At 54.1% G+C, this 12,438-nt stretch overlaps 1 protein-coding gene across 12 annotated transcripts in view; it reads right to left on the bottom strand.

Annotated features, from left to right (window-relative positions):
• Nucleotides 1–241: 241 nt before the first annotated feature.
• The window catches only part of ARHGAP32 (Rho GTPase activating protein 32), a 169,727-nt gene continuing 157,530 nt past the window's right edge, over nt 242–12,438 (bottom strand). For 11 of the 12 annotated variants that reach the window (XM_036353253.1, XM_036353249.1, XM_036353250.1 and 8 more), the window contains 6 exons: nt 11,630–11,825; nt 10,654–10,799; nt 9,974–10,045; nt 6,932–7,891; nt 5,293–6,272; nt 242–4,113 (listed from right to left, as the gene is read on the bottom strand). In XM_036353253.1, the coding sequence (XP_036209146.1) occupies nt 1,867–4,113; nt 5,293–6,272; nt 6,932–7,891; nt 9,974–10,045; nt 10,654–10,799; nt 11,630–11,825 (4,601 nt within the window). In that variant the 3' untranslated portion in view covers nt 242–1,866. The remainder of the gene's footprint in view (nt 4,114–5,292; nt 6,273–6,931; nt 7,892–9,973; nt 10,046–10,653; nt 10,800–11,629; nt 11,826–12,438) is intronic. The other variant, XM_036353251.1, reaches the window with a different exon arrangement.

The following is a 12,438-nucleotide window of genomic DNA, read 5'->3' as shown; positions in this document are numbered from 1 at the left end:
CCAGGTTGCCTAACGGACGCTGGGCCAGGCGGGTCTGCACCTTTAACGGGAAGGCCCGCGGCCCGCAGGCCTCCTCACAGATCAATCTCAGGGTTTCTTCTACCAGGATCCTGACGGAATCCCTCTGATCAATTCTGGGGCAACAAAGGAAAACCTTACAGAGCATGTTCACATATAAATCAACGTGTCATTCTTAAAAGTTTATTTCTTTGCCTAAATATAAACCCTTAAAATGCAGTCACACGTGTTATTTTTTTGTTTTTATTAAATAAAAAAGGAACTGGCATGACTCCTAATCTTTATACAAATTCACAGCAATCATAGCAGCATAAATTTAGCCTCTTCAAAGATTTCTTCTTTTGCTCTAAATACAAGTTAATTCCAAGTTTTATAAAAGCCAGAGCAGCGACCATCCAGTGAATGGAATGAAAGCCCCCAGGGGTGAATGTATAAAAATCAAGTGTTACTAAGAGTCCTGGAATGAAATGACAATCGAAACGCGTCCCGGTAAAGGCAGGACTGCCTCGCTCGCCTGTCGCGCGCGATCGGGGCTAGTTGAGAAAATGGAATTGCGTTGGGCTGGAGAGGTGCCTAGTCCAACTCGAATCAGGAATGAGTGCAACTTTCTAAAGAAAGTTGTGGGCGCCAGGCACGTGTAACATGCCCACAGAGTTATCAGAATGGTACCGGAAATGCTGGTGTCGGTGGCAGTTACAGTAGACTGTGATAGCAGAGGGAGTGAGCAAACAGTACGCCATCCCTCAGGGCAGAAACCTAACCGCCCGGGATGCCCACGGTGAAACGGGGCTGGGTACTGCACCGTGATTGCAGGTTTACGAACAGGTACCACATAGCTACTTGAAGTGTCCCTAGGAAACCTGCAGTCAGAAACAGAAATTAACGTGTAAGTTTGCCATCATGATCAATTGTGTGTTTGTCTAGTCAAACCATGCTGGGGGTCGTTTCCATCTTTAATGAAAAAAAAAAAAAAGTTGCTTTAGGGAAACAAATGGTGAGAAACGTTTTACTAGGGTTACAAGTCACGAACTCTTCTTAAGAGAAACGGTAACTGAAGGCGGAAGGGCACGCTGGAAGCAGGGACAGAGCGCTCTGGTGATAACGGCACCCCCTGGTGCCCGCCTGAGAATGTCTGACTCTGCCTTTGACCATGCCTTCCCCTGGGATCTGAGCCTGTTCTTCGGGGAGCTGAGACACACCTCTGAGAAATAAGGATGCGCAGGACATGGGGCAGCCTGGGCCTACATGGTTTGACTCCTTATGATGACTCTTTACTAAACGCTTAGTCTTACTTCCTGTATGTTTTAGTCAGAATCTGCTAAATGTTCAACTGACTTAGCTGAAGGATCAGGGGGGTTTTCTCTGTTGGAATTTGACACGAGACGGGGAGAATGACATGACAACTGGGTGCCAGCCTGGGTCAGCGACATGGGCCCTGGAGATGTCGGTAGGAATGCAAAAGGAAACGGATGGCAACTGCTCTGAAATATACGGCCGACACCAGGAAGGACAAAGCCACATTCAAATGCAGGTCCAGGCAGTCCTCAGGCTCGTACGGATGCGCGTGAGGTGGCGACAGGCTCTCTCCGAGGTTGTCAACACCGTGCTTTACAACCACTCAGATCTCGTCTAGTGACAAAGCGAGTCCTTAGAGGCGGAAATGGAACAGGAAGGGGAGAAGGGTGGCGATTGATTTTTCTTACTGTGTTTTGTTTTTTAATGTGGTTGGGGGGGGGGGGGGTTGTAGCTTTTTTCTTTTTTCTCTTTTTTAAATCTTTTTGGTTACTGAAAAAAATAGAACAGTCCACTGTCCAGCAGAGGCTGCTTCAACTCTATTGCTCTCGGGGCTCATTCCGCGTGGACCTGGGTTTCGGGGTGCTGCAGGGACAGCTCCGCGGGCAGGAAGGCGCCCTGCCCCAGCGCGGTGGCGTAGGTCCTGCTCTGCGGGTGGGCGAAGCCAGGGGGCAGGTAGGCCCCCATGGCTCCTCCCGCGAAGCCTCCTCGCTGGAGCTGGGGCGGAGAGTGGTAGCCCTCCAGGTTGTCGTACTGGGACACGGTGGCCAGGCTGCCCTGGCGCCGGCCGTGCGCTGGGTACTGGCACAGCTCCCCGCTCTGGGTGTGGTGGAGCTTCAGGCTGTGGCTCCGCTCCGGCTTCGGGGGTGGGACCGAGGCCTGGCCGAGCGGCTCCTCCTCCGGGTAGCAGTCTCGGGGGTGTTTGTCTGGGGCGGGGGGCTGCCTGCCCCGAGGCCTCTCCAGCTCTTTGCAGAGCCTCCCCTCTTTGTGGTTCAGACGCAAAGACTCGGGGCCCATGGTCATGTACTTCCCTCCGGAGTTATGGTAGCTGGCGGGCTCACAGGCGTCCGGACTCCCTTTGGCCCCATAATCTAAATGGCCGGCCCCCTGGGGGTGAGGGGGCCCGCTCTTCGGCTCGCACAGGTGCCTATGGCTTGCTTCCTGGTGTGCCCTGTGCTCCGGGAGGCCGCAGCCCGGGTCGTGGAGCTTGCGGTTCCTGAGGCTGCTCTGCTTCTGTGGGAGGGACGGTTTCTCCGGCTGCCCGTTGCCGTGCCCACCGTGCCCTCCGTGGTAATGGGCCCTGTCCAGCTCAGCCTCTGGGTGCTTCCTGTAGAAGGGGTCGCCGCCCTCGGGGCTGAGTGCCTTCCCCGGCGGCCGGGCCTCCTTCCCCTCGGCCACGGAGAGAAGTCCAGTTTTCCCAGGATCGGATTTGCTGCGCAGGTGGATGACATAGAGCCCCCCTGGCTCGTCCTGCAGGGCCGGGCTCATGTTGTCGTACTGGGACATGACGGGCCCCTTCACCTTCTGCCGGGCCCGGCTCTCCCTGCGGATGGACTGCATGCGGTACTTCTCCATGTCCTCGAAGTCCCACGAGGTGTACGTGTGCTTCCCGTCGGTGGCCGGGGGCATGCCGATAACACCGTGGTCAGTACCGGAGAAATAGCCGGTCACGGTGGCCCGGGGCCGGGGCTGCAGCCCGGCGTACCCGTACAGGCTCTTCCCCTGCAGCCGAGGGTTATGGAAGGCGAAGTCGCGGCTGGGCAGGCGGTGCAGGGGCCGCAGCTGCACGGTGCCGTAGGCGTCCACGTCGCACAGGGCGCCGTCGGGGCTGTAGTAGGAGCCGGAGGAGCTGGAGTAGGGGCTGTACCGGTAGTGTACCCGGCCGTTCTCAAAGTAAGGCTGCAGCTGCGTGACGTGGTAGTCCGAGCGGGCCTGGGAGGCCGGGTATGGCTTGTACTGGTACAGGGGCCTCGGGCAGTAGGCCGGCTCGTCGTCGGGGGGAACCTCCGTCCGGGAGATGGGGACGGAGCGGATCATGGCAGCCGGGGGTGTGTGGAGAGACTGTACCCTCCGGATGGTGGGGTACGGGTCTTCTGGGTAGCAACCGCCCCGAACAGATGAGCTCAGAGAAGACACGTACTCGACCCGGCCGCACGGCTTGGAGTGGTGTCCGGACGCGCTTCTCCCGGGGGCCACGTAGGTGTTGTAACGGGGACCCACGGAGGCTGGCGGCTCGGACCGGGCCCCGTAGGCATGGTGCGGCTCCAGGCCGCTGTGATGGGGCGGCACGCTCTGGGCGCGGTACTGGCAGTTTGGAGTCAGACTGAAATGCACACAGTTTTCTGGACCGAAGGGCTCGGGGGTGACATCGGGCCTCGTGAAGGTGGCGTAAGCGGCTTTCTGCGGCGCGTGCTTCGGCTGCGGGGCGGGAAGTGGCAAAGGCAAGACATCATCCCCGGCGGCCGAGGCGAAGGGGTGGTAACTGGCGCCGCCGGCCGCCTCCGCGCCACCGCAGTGGATGGCGGCCGCGACTTTGCTCTCCATCGTCCGGGTGGGGGGCACTGGGGCCGGGAAGCCACAGGGGCCGTGCACGGGGGCGGACTCCGCACGCAGGTGCAGTGGGGGCGCGCGGGGACCTTCCCGCAGCTTTTCGGGGAGGCCCGGCTGGGCAGCAGGACACACAGTGGGGGCAGAGGCGGGACACGGAGCGGCAGCCCCGCCGTCACCGATGAGGCCGGGAGGGGGGTCGTCTGCGGCCCTGGGTTCCGGCGGCCTCTCCGGAGTGGGCACTACTCCCGGGACCTACGGAGAAATGAGGACAGCGTGAGTGTTCTCCGTGCTCCCCGCTGTGGAGTCAGCACCATCACCCTGTAACTCACAAACTGAGGCTACGCGGAGAGCAGCTTAACTCCCCAGCCACACGGTCGTGCTGGCCAGGACAGCAGGCCACCCTGTCCCCACAACCAGGACACGGCCCGCGGGGCCACCTGGCGGAGCGGCCACCTCCATCGTGAGGACTGTTCTAGCTGGTAATGGGTATGAAAGTGAGATGAGGTTGCCTGTAACGTCTTAACGTGCAAACCAAAACGGAGGTTTAATCAAATAATAGCCACATGCTGACTCTCTGCCCAGCTCAGGCTCACCAGCAGCAGAAACATTTTGCTCAACAAAGAGAGGGGTTCTCTCTGGAGAGATGTTTGAAGTGAGGAGCTGTAAGCCCCAGGGGGCACTGAACTCCAGCAGGTACCGACCACCCCCTCTGCCTTCGACCCGCCCTGGGGTGGCCGCAGAGGCCAGGGCTGCAAACGCCCCGCCTTGAGATGCAGCTGTAGACACAGCATCCTCCACGGACTAGACAATAGTTCAAGGTGATCCCAATACACCCGGGACATTTTTTTTTTTTAAATATGAGAAAATTAGGAGGAAACCTTAGCATTTTGCGTACAACATTCTCTCATCGAAGTGGGTGCTCGCTCGATTGCAGAACCTGCTGCTTCGTGTTGAGAAAATAACCTCACTCTTCTAAAAAGCCTGCAAGGCAGCACGCCTCACACACCTCCTGAGACTAAAGCGCCCGTATGGGGCGGACGGGAATAACCAGCAGGCGAGGTTCAGTGACTTGCCCGAGGTCACGATGAGTCAGTGCCGGGGCCGGGAGAACCAGGGCAGCCCTGATACCCGAAGCCCCGTCTGACTCACGATCACCTCTGGTATCGCTCTGAAGAAACGACCCGGAGGCTGGCGGGAGGCAGCAGCGGGCAGATGTGGTTAGGCCATGGTCGTTGTGTAACTGCTCCTTCCGGAGAAAAACCAGCAATGAGGAAAAGACAGATCCCAACCTCCAAGGGGAAACGCTTCCTGAAAACCCGCCCGAGGGCTGGAATACAGACTCCGTGTCTGACTCCAAGACCACACCCCCTGCTGAAGAGGGACAGACCTTTGCAAAGTGCATTTCCTTCCCTTGACTCTCCCCTGTCTTACCTTGTGGGAATTATTTAACCCTGCGCAGGCCGTTGCTGGCACCTGCCCCACAGCTGGTGACGGCTCTGCTGGTCTCTGGGAAGGAGGTGCGGGAAGGGGCCGGTGGGTTCTGTGCGGACGCTGGAGGGTGGCGGCGGCAAAATCCGCCGCGGTGGGCTGCTCCGCCGGGTCCCAGCAGGCTTCCCAGGCGCCTGTGTCAGCCGCCGCCGCTGCTGCCGTCATCGTCATCGTCGTCGTCATCACATAAGCCAGGCCGGCTGTGCTGACAGGCTCCTCGGGGGACCCAGGAGGGCAGGGTTTGTCTCTAGAGGGTGTAGGAGATTTGTCAGTGAGTTGTGAGGGCTGATGGGGCTGATCCACACTTGCACCGAGATAAGAAGGCGGCTGATCTCCGCTGTAGAAGTAAACTTGAGTCTGGTCCTGATCCGCGAAGGAGACGGTCGGCCCGGTGGTCTTCCCCGGCTGGTCTTCCCGGAAACTGATGTGCGCATCAGACTGCGAGTCTGTTAAGGGACCTGAAGTGGTTCTGGCCTGGTCTGGGTCCCCAGGTGCACAGGCTCGATGGGGCTGGAAGTCGGCCTGGCGGGGCTGCTGCCCGGGCTCGGGGGCGCTGGCGTGGGCTTGGTGCCCGGTGGCGGCCGGGTCGGGCAGGAGCTGGTGGCCGCTCCCGGATGCGTGGTTCGGGAGGAGGAAGTGCTCTGCGGGCCCATCGGCGGGGACACAGGCTTTGTCCAGAGTCCCGTGAGGGTGGTAAACAGGCAGCTGCTCTTCGGCTGCAGCCACTGCCGCGTCTCCATAGCTCACAGGAGCGGACTGGCAAGCGCCCGGTCTCTTCAGCGACTGCGTCGAGGCTTGCTGTGCGGACTCGGCCAACGCCAGCGCCAACAGGCGGGCAACGTTTTTCGGAGGCGGTGGCGGTGGGATAAGAGACACTGAACTGACAGGCATGGCCTCCTGAGGGGGGTCATGGGTAACTGCTCCTGGTGGGAAATTGGGAGAAAAAATGAGAGTGAAAAGGCAGCTTGTTATCCCATCTATGGAAAGCCAACACTCCCCGTTTGGGCCCTAAAAAAAACAGGGGCCTTCCATATTTCAAAATGGCAATCCACGATCTTCCGTCCCACATGCAACATCTGCCGCAGAAACATCTGGTTCGGAGGAACACTGACACCGCGAGGGGGTGAGGCCTGCCCCTCCTCGTGAGCTGCTACAACAAGCAGGTCCCCCACGTGGCTCAGGCAGGATGGCTTAGAACACAAGCTGCACGCGCTTGCGGATGGCTTAGGATGGTTTTGCCGGTGGAGGCTGGCTGGTTAACGTGGAAGGCTAACATACAGGCATTTTACGAGAAGAGAAAGCAGAATCAAGAGCTAGGAAGTTGTGCAAAAAAATATCCATGGATTCTGACTGTCCAAAGAGACCCGCGGACTCTATGGAGTCGGACACAGGACCACCGGCCCTTCGCGGGTCTTGTTTGATTTTAGTGTAAGGCTTGGAGCACTCAGCACCACCCGGAACCGCATTCTCTTTGACTAAAGGGCAGGTGTGAAGTGAATCTCTCCCTGACAAGGCACAGGCGGCACATGGGCATGAAGATCCTGCTCAGCTTAAAGAAAGAGTGGAGGAAAGCAAACGGTACCTGTCTGAGCCTGTCCAGAAGGTACAGCCTTACTCTGACCGTCGGACACGCACGGCTCCTCCTTCTCCTGTCCCGGCGCCTCTACCTCTGCGGCCGCTGCCACCGCCACCGCCAGGCCTGGGGGCTGGACTCCAGGCTCACATCCTTCCAGGGCCTCCCTCTCGTTTGCCTTCACCTTTCCTACCTGGGGAGGGGAGCTAGTTCCGACGGCACTTTCGTCCACACCCGTGTGCCAGGTGGGAGGAGATCGGGTCTGGGCTGCCGTGGCGGAGGCCACGGCGGAGGCCGTGGTGGAGGCTGTGGCGGAGGCCATGGCGGAGGCCGTGGCGGAGGCTGCACTGATGACTTCTGACACCCGGGGGGGGAGGGTCACTGAAATGGGCTCAGATATGTTCATAGAAGGTGATTTGCCTAATTTCCGTCCGATTTTTGGCGAGAACGCGTAGACAACCTTCTCCGTGAAGGAGGACGGCTTGGCGGACTTCTCCTCGCTCGGGCTCAAGTCCAGGGTGAAGAAGGGACTCGGGGTCTCCCGCAGAGGAGACATGGGCTCAGAACTGGCAGTGCTGCCCGGGGTCTGGGCCCGGCTGCCGCCGGCTTCCGAGTCCCTTTTATTTGCACTTGGCTTATCCTTGGGGTATCCCGTGGGGGAGTCTAAAAAGGCGGCGCCGCTCTCCGGGCCCTCGGCCTCGGCCTTCGGGGGGCTGCACTGAAATGACATGGGGTCGAAATCCAGGCTGGCCACACCCATGTCCGGCGGGCTCAGGTCCACATCCTCGGCCGAAGGGGGGGACACCAGGGCTGGGATGTGGAGCAGCCCCATGTCCTCCTCGCTCTCGTTGTCGTGGGGCAGGTTGTCGTAGGAATTGCAGCGGTTCCCCAGCATTTCTCCGTTGAAAGAGGCGCTCAGGGCGTCGCTGCTGGATCGCGGTCTCCTGGGCCGGAACAGCTTGGAGTCACCTGGTGAACGGACAACAGTCTCTCAGTGTGAACGTCACAGCGGCACCCCCCACTGCTCACCTACCGAGGACACACGGGGAAAGGAAAGGGCACGTCTCCTTTTCTTATGGGTAACTGTCTCTTGGGGCTCACAGATGGGGCCCCCAAGCCAAATGTTCAAGGACACGTACCTCTGACATGATGGGAGGGAGAAGGCAGCGGTTGTCGATTTCCATCGGAAAAGGACTCAGAGCTGCCAGGTTCTACCACTCGTCCAACACTGACTTTTGTTGTGACTTTAGGTGAGTTTTTTATTTCTTTTTGTCTTATTTTATCACTGACCTCACACATGACTTGTGAGGCAAAATCAATCACTTTATTTTTATTATTTATTTTTAAAATACATTTTATGGATTTCAAAGAGGAAGGGAGAGGGAGAGAGAGATAGAAACATTAATGATGAGTTGATGGGCTGCCTCCTGCATGCCCCCTACTGGGGATCAAGCCTGACCCCGGGCACGTGGCCCTGACAGGGAATCGAACCGTGCCCTCCTGGTTCCTAGGCCAATGTTCAACCACTGAGCCACACCGGCCGGGCAGAATCGTTCACTTTAAATAGTACTTTGGATACACAGCAGCAAAAGAGGTTTTTGTTTAGAGGGGAAAATTCTCATAACCCCCAAATTTCTAAAAATTAACTTCTCAGTTTAAAAAATCCCTACAATCCTATAAAGTATTAACATCTATTTAGTAAGGGATTCCTTTCAGATACCTCAACAAAAATAATTTCCTTTTCCCCCCTTCAGAGCAGGCTCTAAGTCTCTCAGGCAGTCCATCCTCGAAAGTGGTGGAGGCCTCTGCAGATCACACAGTTTGATGCCATTGCCAAGCACCCTCCTGACAGAAGTCCTCTATCTCAGCATTCGATTACAATGGTGAGAGCTGCCGGACTGAACATGTACCACCGAGAGGCAGAAACTGTCTTAATAAAAATACTCACTAATGCACCGGCCACGTGTAAAATGAATCCCTGCTTGAAAATTATCTTCTGCTTAATCCTAGCATCTACCCAGCCCACTACACTGCTCTGTGAAGCGTTCTCTTAACTAAAGTGAAATGGAAAATCCTGCAAAACCCACAAGATGGGGGACACCCAACTACAGTGACATGTGAGGACTTGCTGAATCACAGCAAAGTCACTGGCCAGTGAGGAGGTGCCCTCAGGACAGTTAGTAAAGGAAGATGAGAAGGCTGATAGGACATCCCAGGATACCTCCAAAGAGCACGAATTGGGCATCACCAGACTAAGGAAAACCCCTGGGCAATCAGGGTGGCTCTTGATTATTTTCTTAAAAGGGCTGTCTTTACAACCTGCCGCCTTCTTTACGAACTCTTTTCTAAAGGACTAGAAGCCAAAGATGACGTCAAGGATGTCCTACTTGCCATTACGTGGTTTTGTCAAAAGTGTTATTTCCCTCCAAGTCAACAGTGAAGCAGTGCTTTGTTCATTCTGAAAATCAGTGGCAACTATAACCCGACTTTAGACAGAAGCTAAAACTTATGTTCATAACCTGTTAGTTTTGCTTTTCAAGTTACAATCCACCCTTTCTGCATGATTTAGCATACAACTCAGGTCCCCATTTTAAGCAGATTCACTTTACGTTGCCTTCTCCTGATAAGATTATCCTCTATGACTGATCTGATCTATGGAATTTAACATTAAGTTAGCCATTTTCAAGACAAAAGTCTTCTGGTCTGAATATCAAAACTGCTTAATTGTATCCTTTGTAACACTGTGCTCTCACTGTGAAATCTAAGAAATAGTAATAATATAATTTTTCACTGGGCATTAATAAATATAAATGGTTAACTTAAACCAATTCGCCCATTCTTATGCAAATTGAACAGCAATTATGTCAAAAGTGAAGAAATTAGAGACTGGTACTATATTAAAACATCAATGGAAAATATTAAACAGATACTAGTATTCTTAAGAAGTGATGCTCTATGGCCTCTTTGCTAAGCATGTATTTATAAAACACACTTGCTTGTTATGTTCTTTTCTGAAATATAGAATAAAACGGCTGGTGCGTTTCCTCTTACCATCGACTGCATGGAGAGAAGTAAGAGACTCTTCACTCTTAGCTGATCGGAGGGTTCCCTCTGCCCGGCCACCTACAGAATCAAAACCAAACAGTGTGACGTTTTAGTCATTATTACCGTGAAAAGGAGCAGTGTTTTTCTCTACACATACTTAAACTTCCAAGAGCGATTAGTTGTACATTTTGACACCCATACTCAATTTAGCATCATGCTACATAATGTATTGTCGTTCTCAAGTGGTTGCCTATAGGAAAAATCTCTTTTCTAAAGGATTAAGAACTTGAGAATAGAGATGAATTTAAAAACATCTCCTTTTATATTTCCTAAAGAGGAGTGTGCTGCCATTCCGGATTGAGGGTAGGTCCTAAACCCAAGGACTGGTGTGGTGTCCCTTTAAGAGCAGACCCAGAGAGACAGAGGAAAATGCTCTCTGAAGACTGAGGCGGAGACTGGAGTGACGCCACCACAAGCCAAGGGATCAGGGTTCACACCTAGAGACGGCCCTGCGGACACCGTGATCTCAGAGGTTAGCCTCCCGTAGACAGCACCTCCCATTGGATCGTGTTGGGTGTGGGTCCAGAGAGAGAAAAGAGACGCCGTGGCAGCAGGAGGAGGTGGCCTGTCGGCGGGCCAGCTGCCCTCGGCGCAGCACGGGGACAGGGGCGGGGAAGGGCGCTGACCTTTCAGAGCCATGGCCTTCATCTCCGAGGGCTCGCTCTCATTGCGCTGCAGCTTCCGCTTGGAAACAGACGACGATTTCCCCAAGTTGAAAAAGGAGCGCCAGCTGCCCACAGGGGACTTCTTCATTTTGTTCTGAGGCCTCCTCCTGTGAGAGAGAAACACTTCCGCATTGAGATATCCAAGGGGCTCCCTTTACTTAGAGAAAATGAGCAAGTGATGGGAAGAACCGAAGCCAGGAGAGCACAGCTGAGCACACACCCACCGGCACACGGCACACGGCACACGACTCAGGGCAGCCGTGCTGTGCAGCTGAGCGTGGAGTGGAACCGACTGTATGGGTGTCCATACCAGTGGTTAGTTTCACAGGGTAGTGTTCACACAGACTGCCACACTGAGAACTGCCCTCACAATCAGGGAACTAAGAGTAAGGCATATTTGGGAATAGGAAATATTAACACTCCCAAACTAGAGTTAGGGAAAGTGATTTTAGGTGTGAGCAAAGTGAATGAAGCCAAACACGAAGAAAAGGATTAAAAACAGTAACTGACATACACGGGATGCCAGGCACTGTGCTAACTGCCTTCTATGTAATATCGCACTTACATGAGATAAAATCATATGAGGCGGGTACTACATTCTCATTTCACAGCTAAGCAAGTTACAACACTAAGACGTTTAGTGAACTGCCTTCATGTTATAAAGCCGGCCAATGAACTGTATCATTTTTCCTAACCATTTTTTTCCTGTACAACGGACTCTCTTCTTTTTAGAACGACGTGGTGTTGCAATGCTTCTCGAGAAACATGTCTCTCATTCCCTAGGAAGTCTCACCCACCGTCAGAAGAGCACAGGACTGCCTGGGACTGGCCCAGAGCCACTGCAGGAACAGAGTGATAGGAAAAATACAAAGGCAAAGGTAAAACCAAGAGGACACTCAGCATGAGATCACACCGACGAGGATTTAATGAATGCTACCTCTCCAGCGGGAAATCGATGATGGTGTGAAATTTCCCCTGTAGCGCAGCGGGTCCTTCTCCGACTTCAATGTATTTGTTTTCCGTCACCAGCGGAGAACTGATCTGAGCTTGGGTTCTTGCCTGGGCTTCCTCCAATGTCAGCAGCTTGGTGGACGGAGAGGAAATGAGCAGGGACTTGGGCCTGGATAGAGAAGCTTTGGAAAGAAAGAAAAACAATAAAGACAGTCAAACGTTTCTGCATGGGAGGGAAAATGTAAATGTGTGAGTGTGTGGCTATCAACCTGCTTATCTGTCTATCCATCTACCTACCTACCTGTCTTGTTTCAAATTTTCTCCATTCCATTTTTTAAGTGGCAAAAATAATAGGGCTTTATACTAAGTGAGGAATAGAAGGTGACGTACCAGGTTGTTAGCAATCACACAGACACACACACACACACACACACACACACTTAGAATTCTTAAGTACTGTGGCCTTGCCTGGTATCACTCAGTATTTTTAGTTCTGGAAAGAATTTTTCTGCTGCTGCTCCATCTTACACCTTTACATCCACCAATAATAAGTAACACGGCATATTTTTTTAATGTGTCATGAATGTAGCTCACAAAAGGTCTAATATGTAGCATTAACAAAGTACCCAGAAAATAACTGTTAAATTGTGCATTTTAGGGGAATGGCCATAAATTAGCTTCTTTCTACCAAAGATGGAGTCATGAAACTGAAATAAAAAATGCAGGCTTCACCCTAGCTGGTTTGGCTCAGTGGATAGGTCGGCCTGTGGACTGAAGGGTCCCGGGTTGCAGGCT

Source organism: Myotis myotis, unplaced genomic scaffold, assembly GCF_014108235.1.
Source record: "Myotis myotis isolate mMyoMyo1 unplaced genomic scaffold, mMyoMyo1.p scaffold_m19_p_20, whole genome shotgun sequence".
In the NCBI taxonomy this organism is placed as follows: Eukaryota; Metazoa; Chordata; class Mammalia; order Chiroptera; family Vespertilionidae; genus Myotis; species Myotis myotis.
Note: the sequence above shows the minus strand (reverse complement) of the source record. Positions and strands in the feature narration are given on the sequence as shown.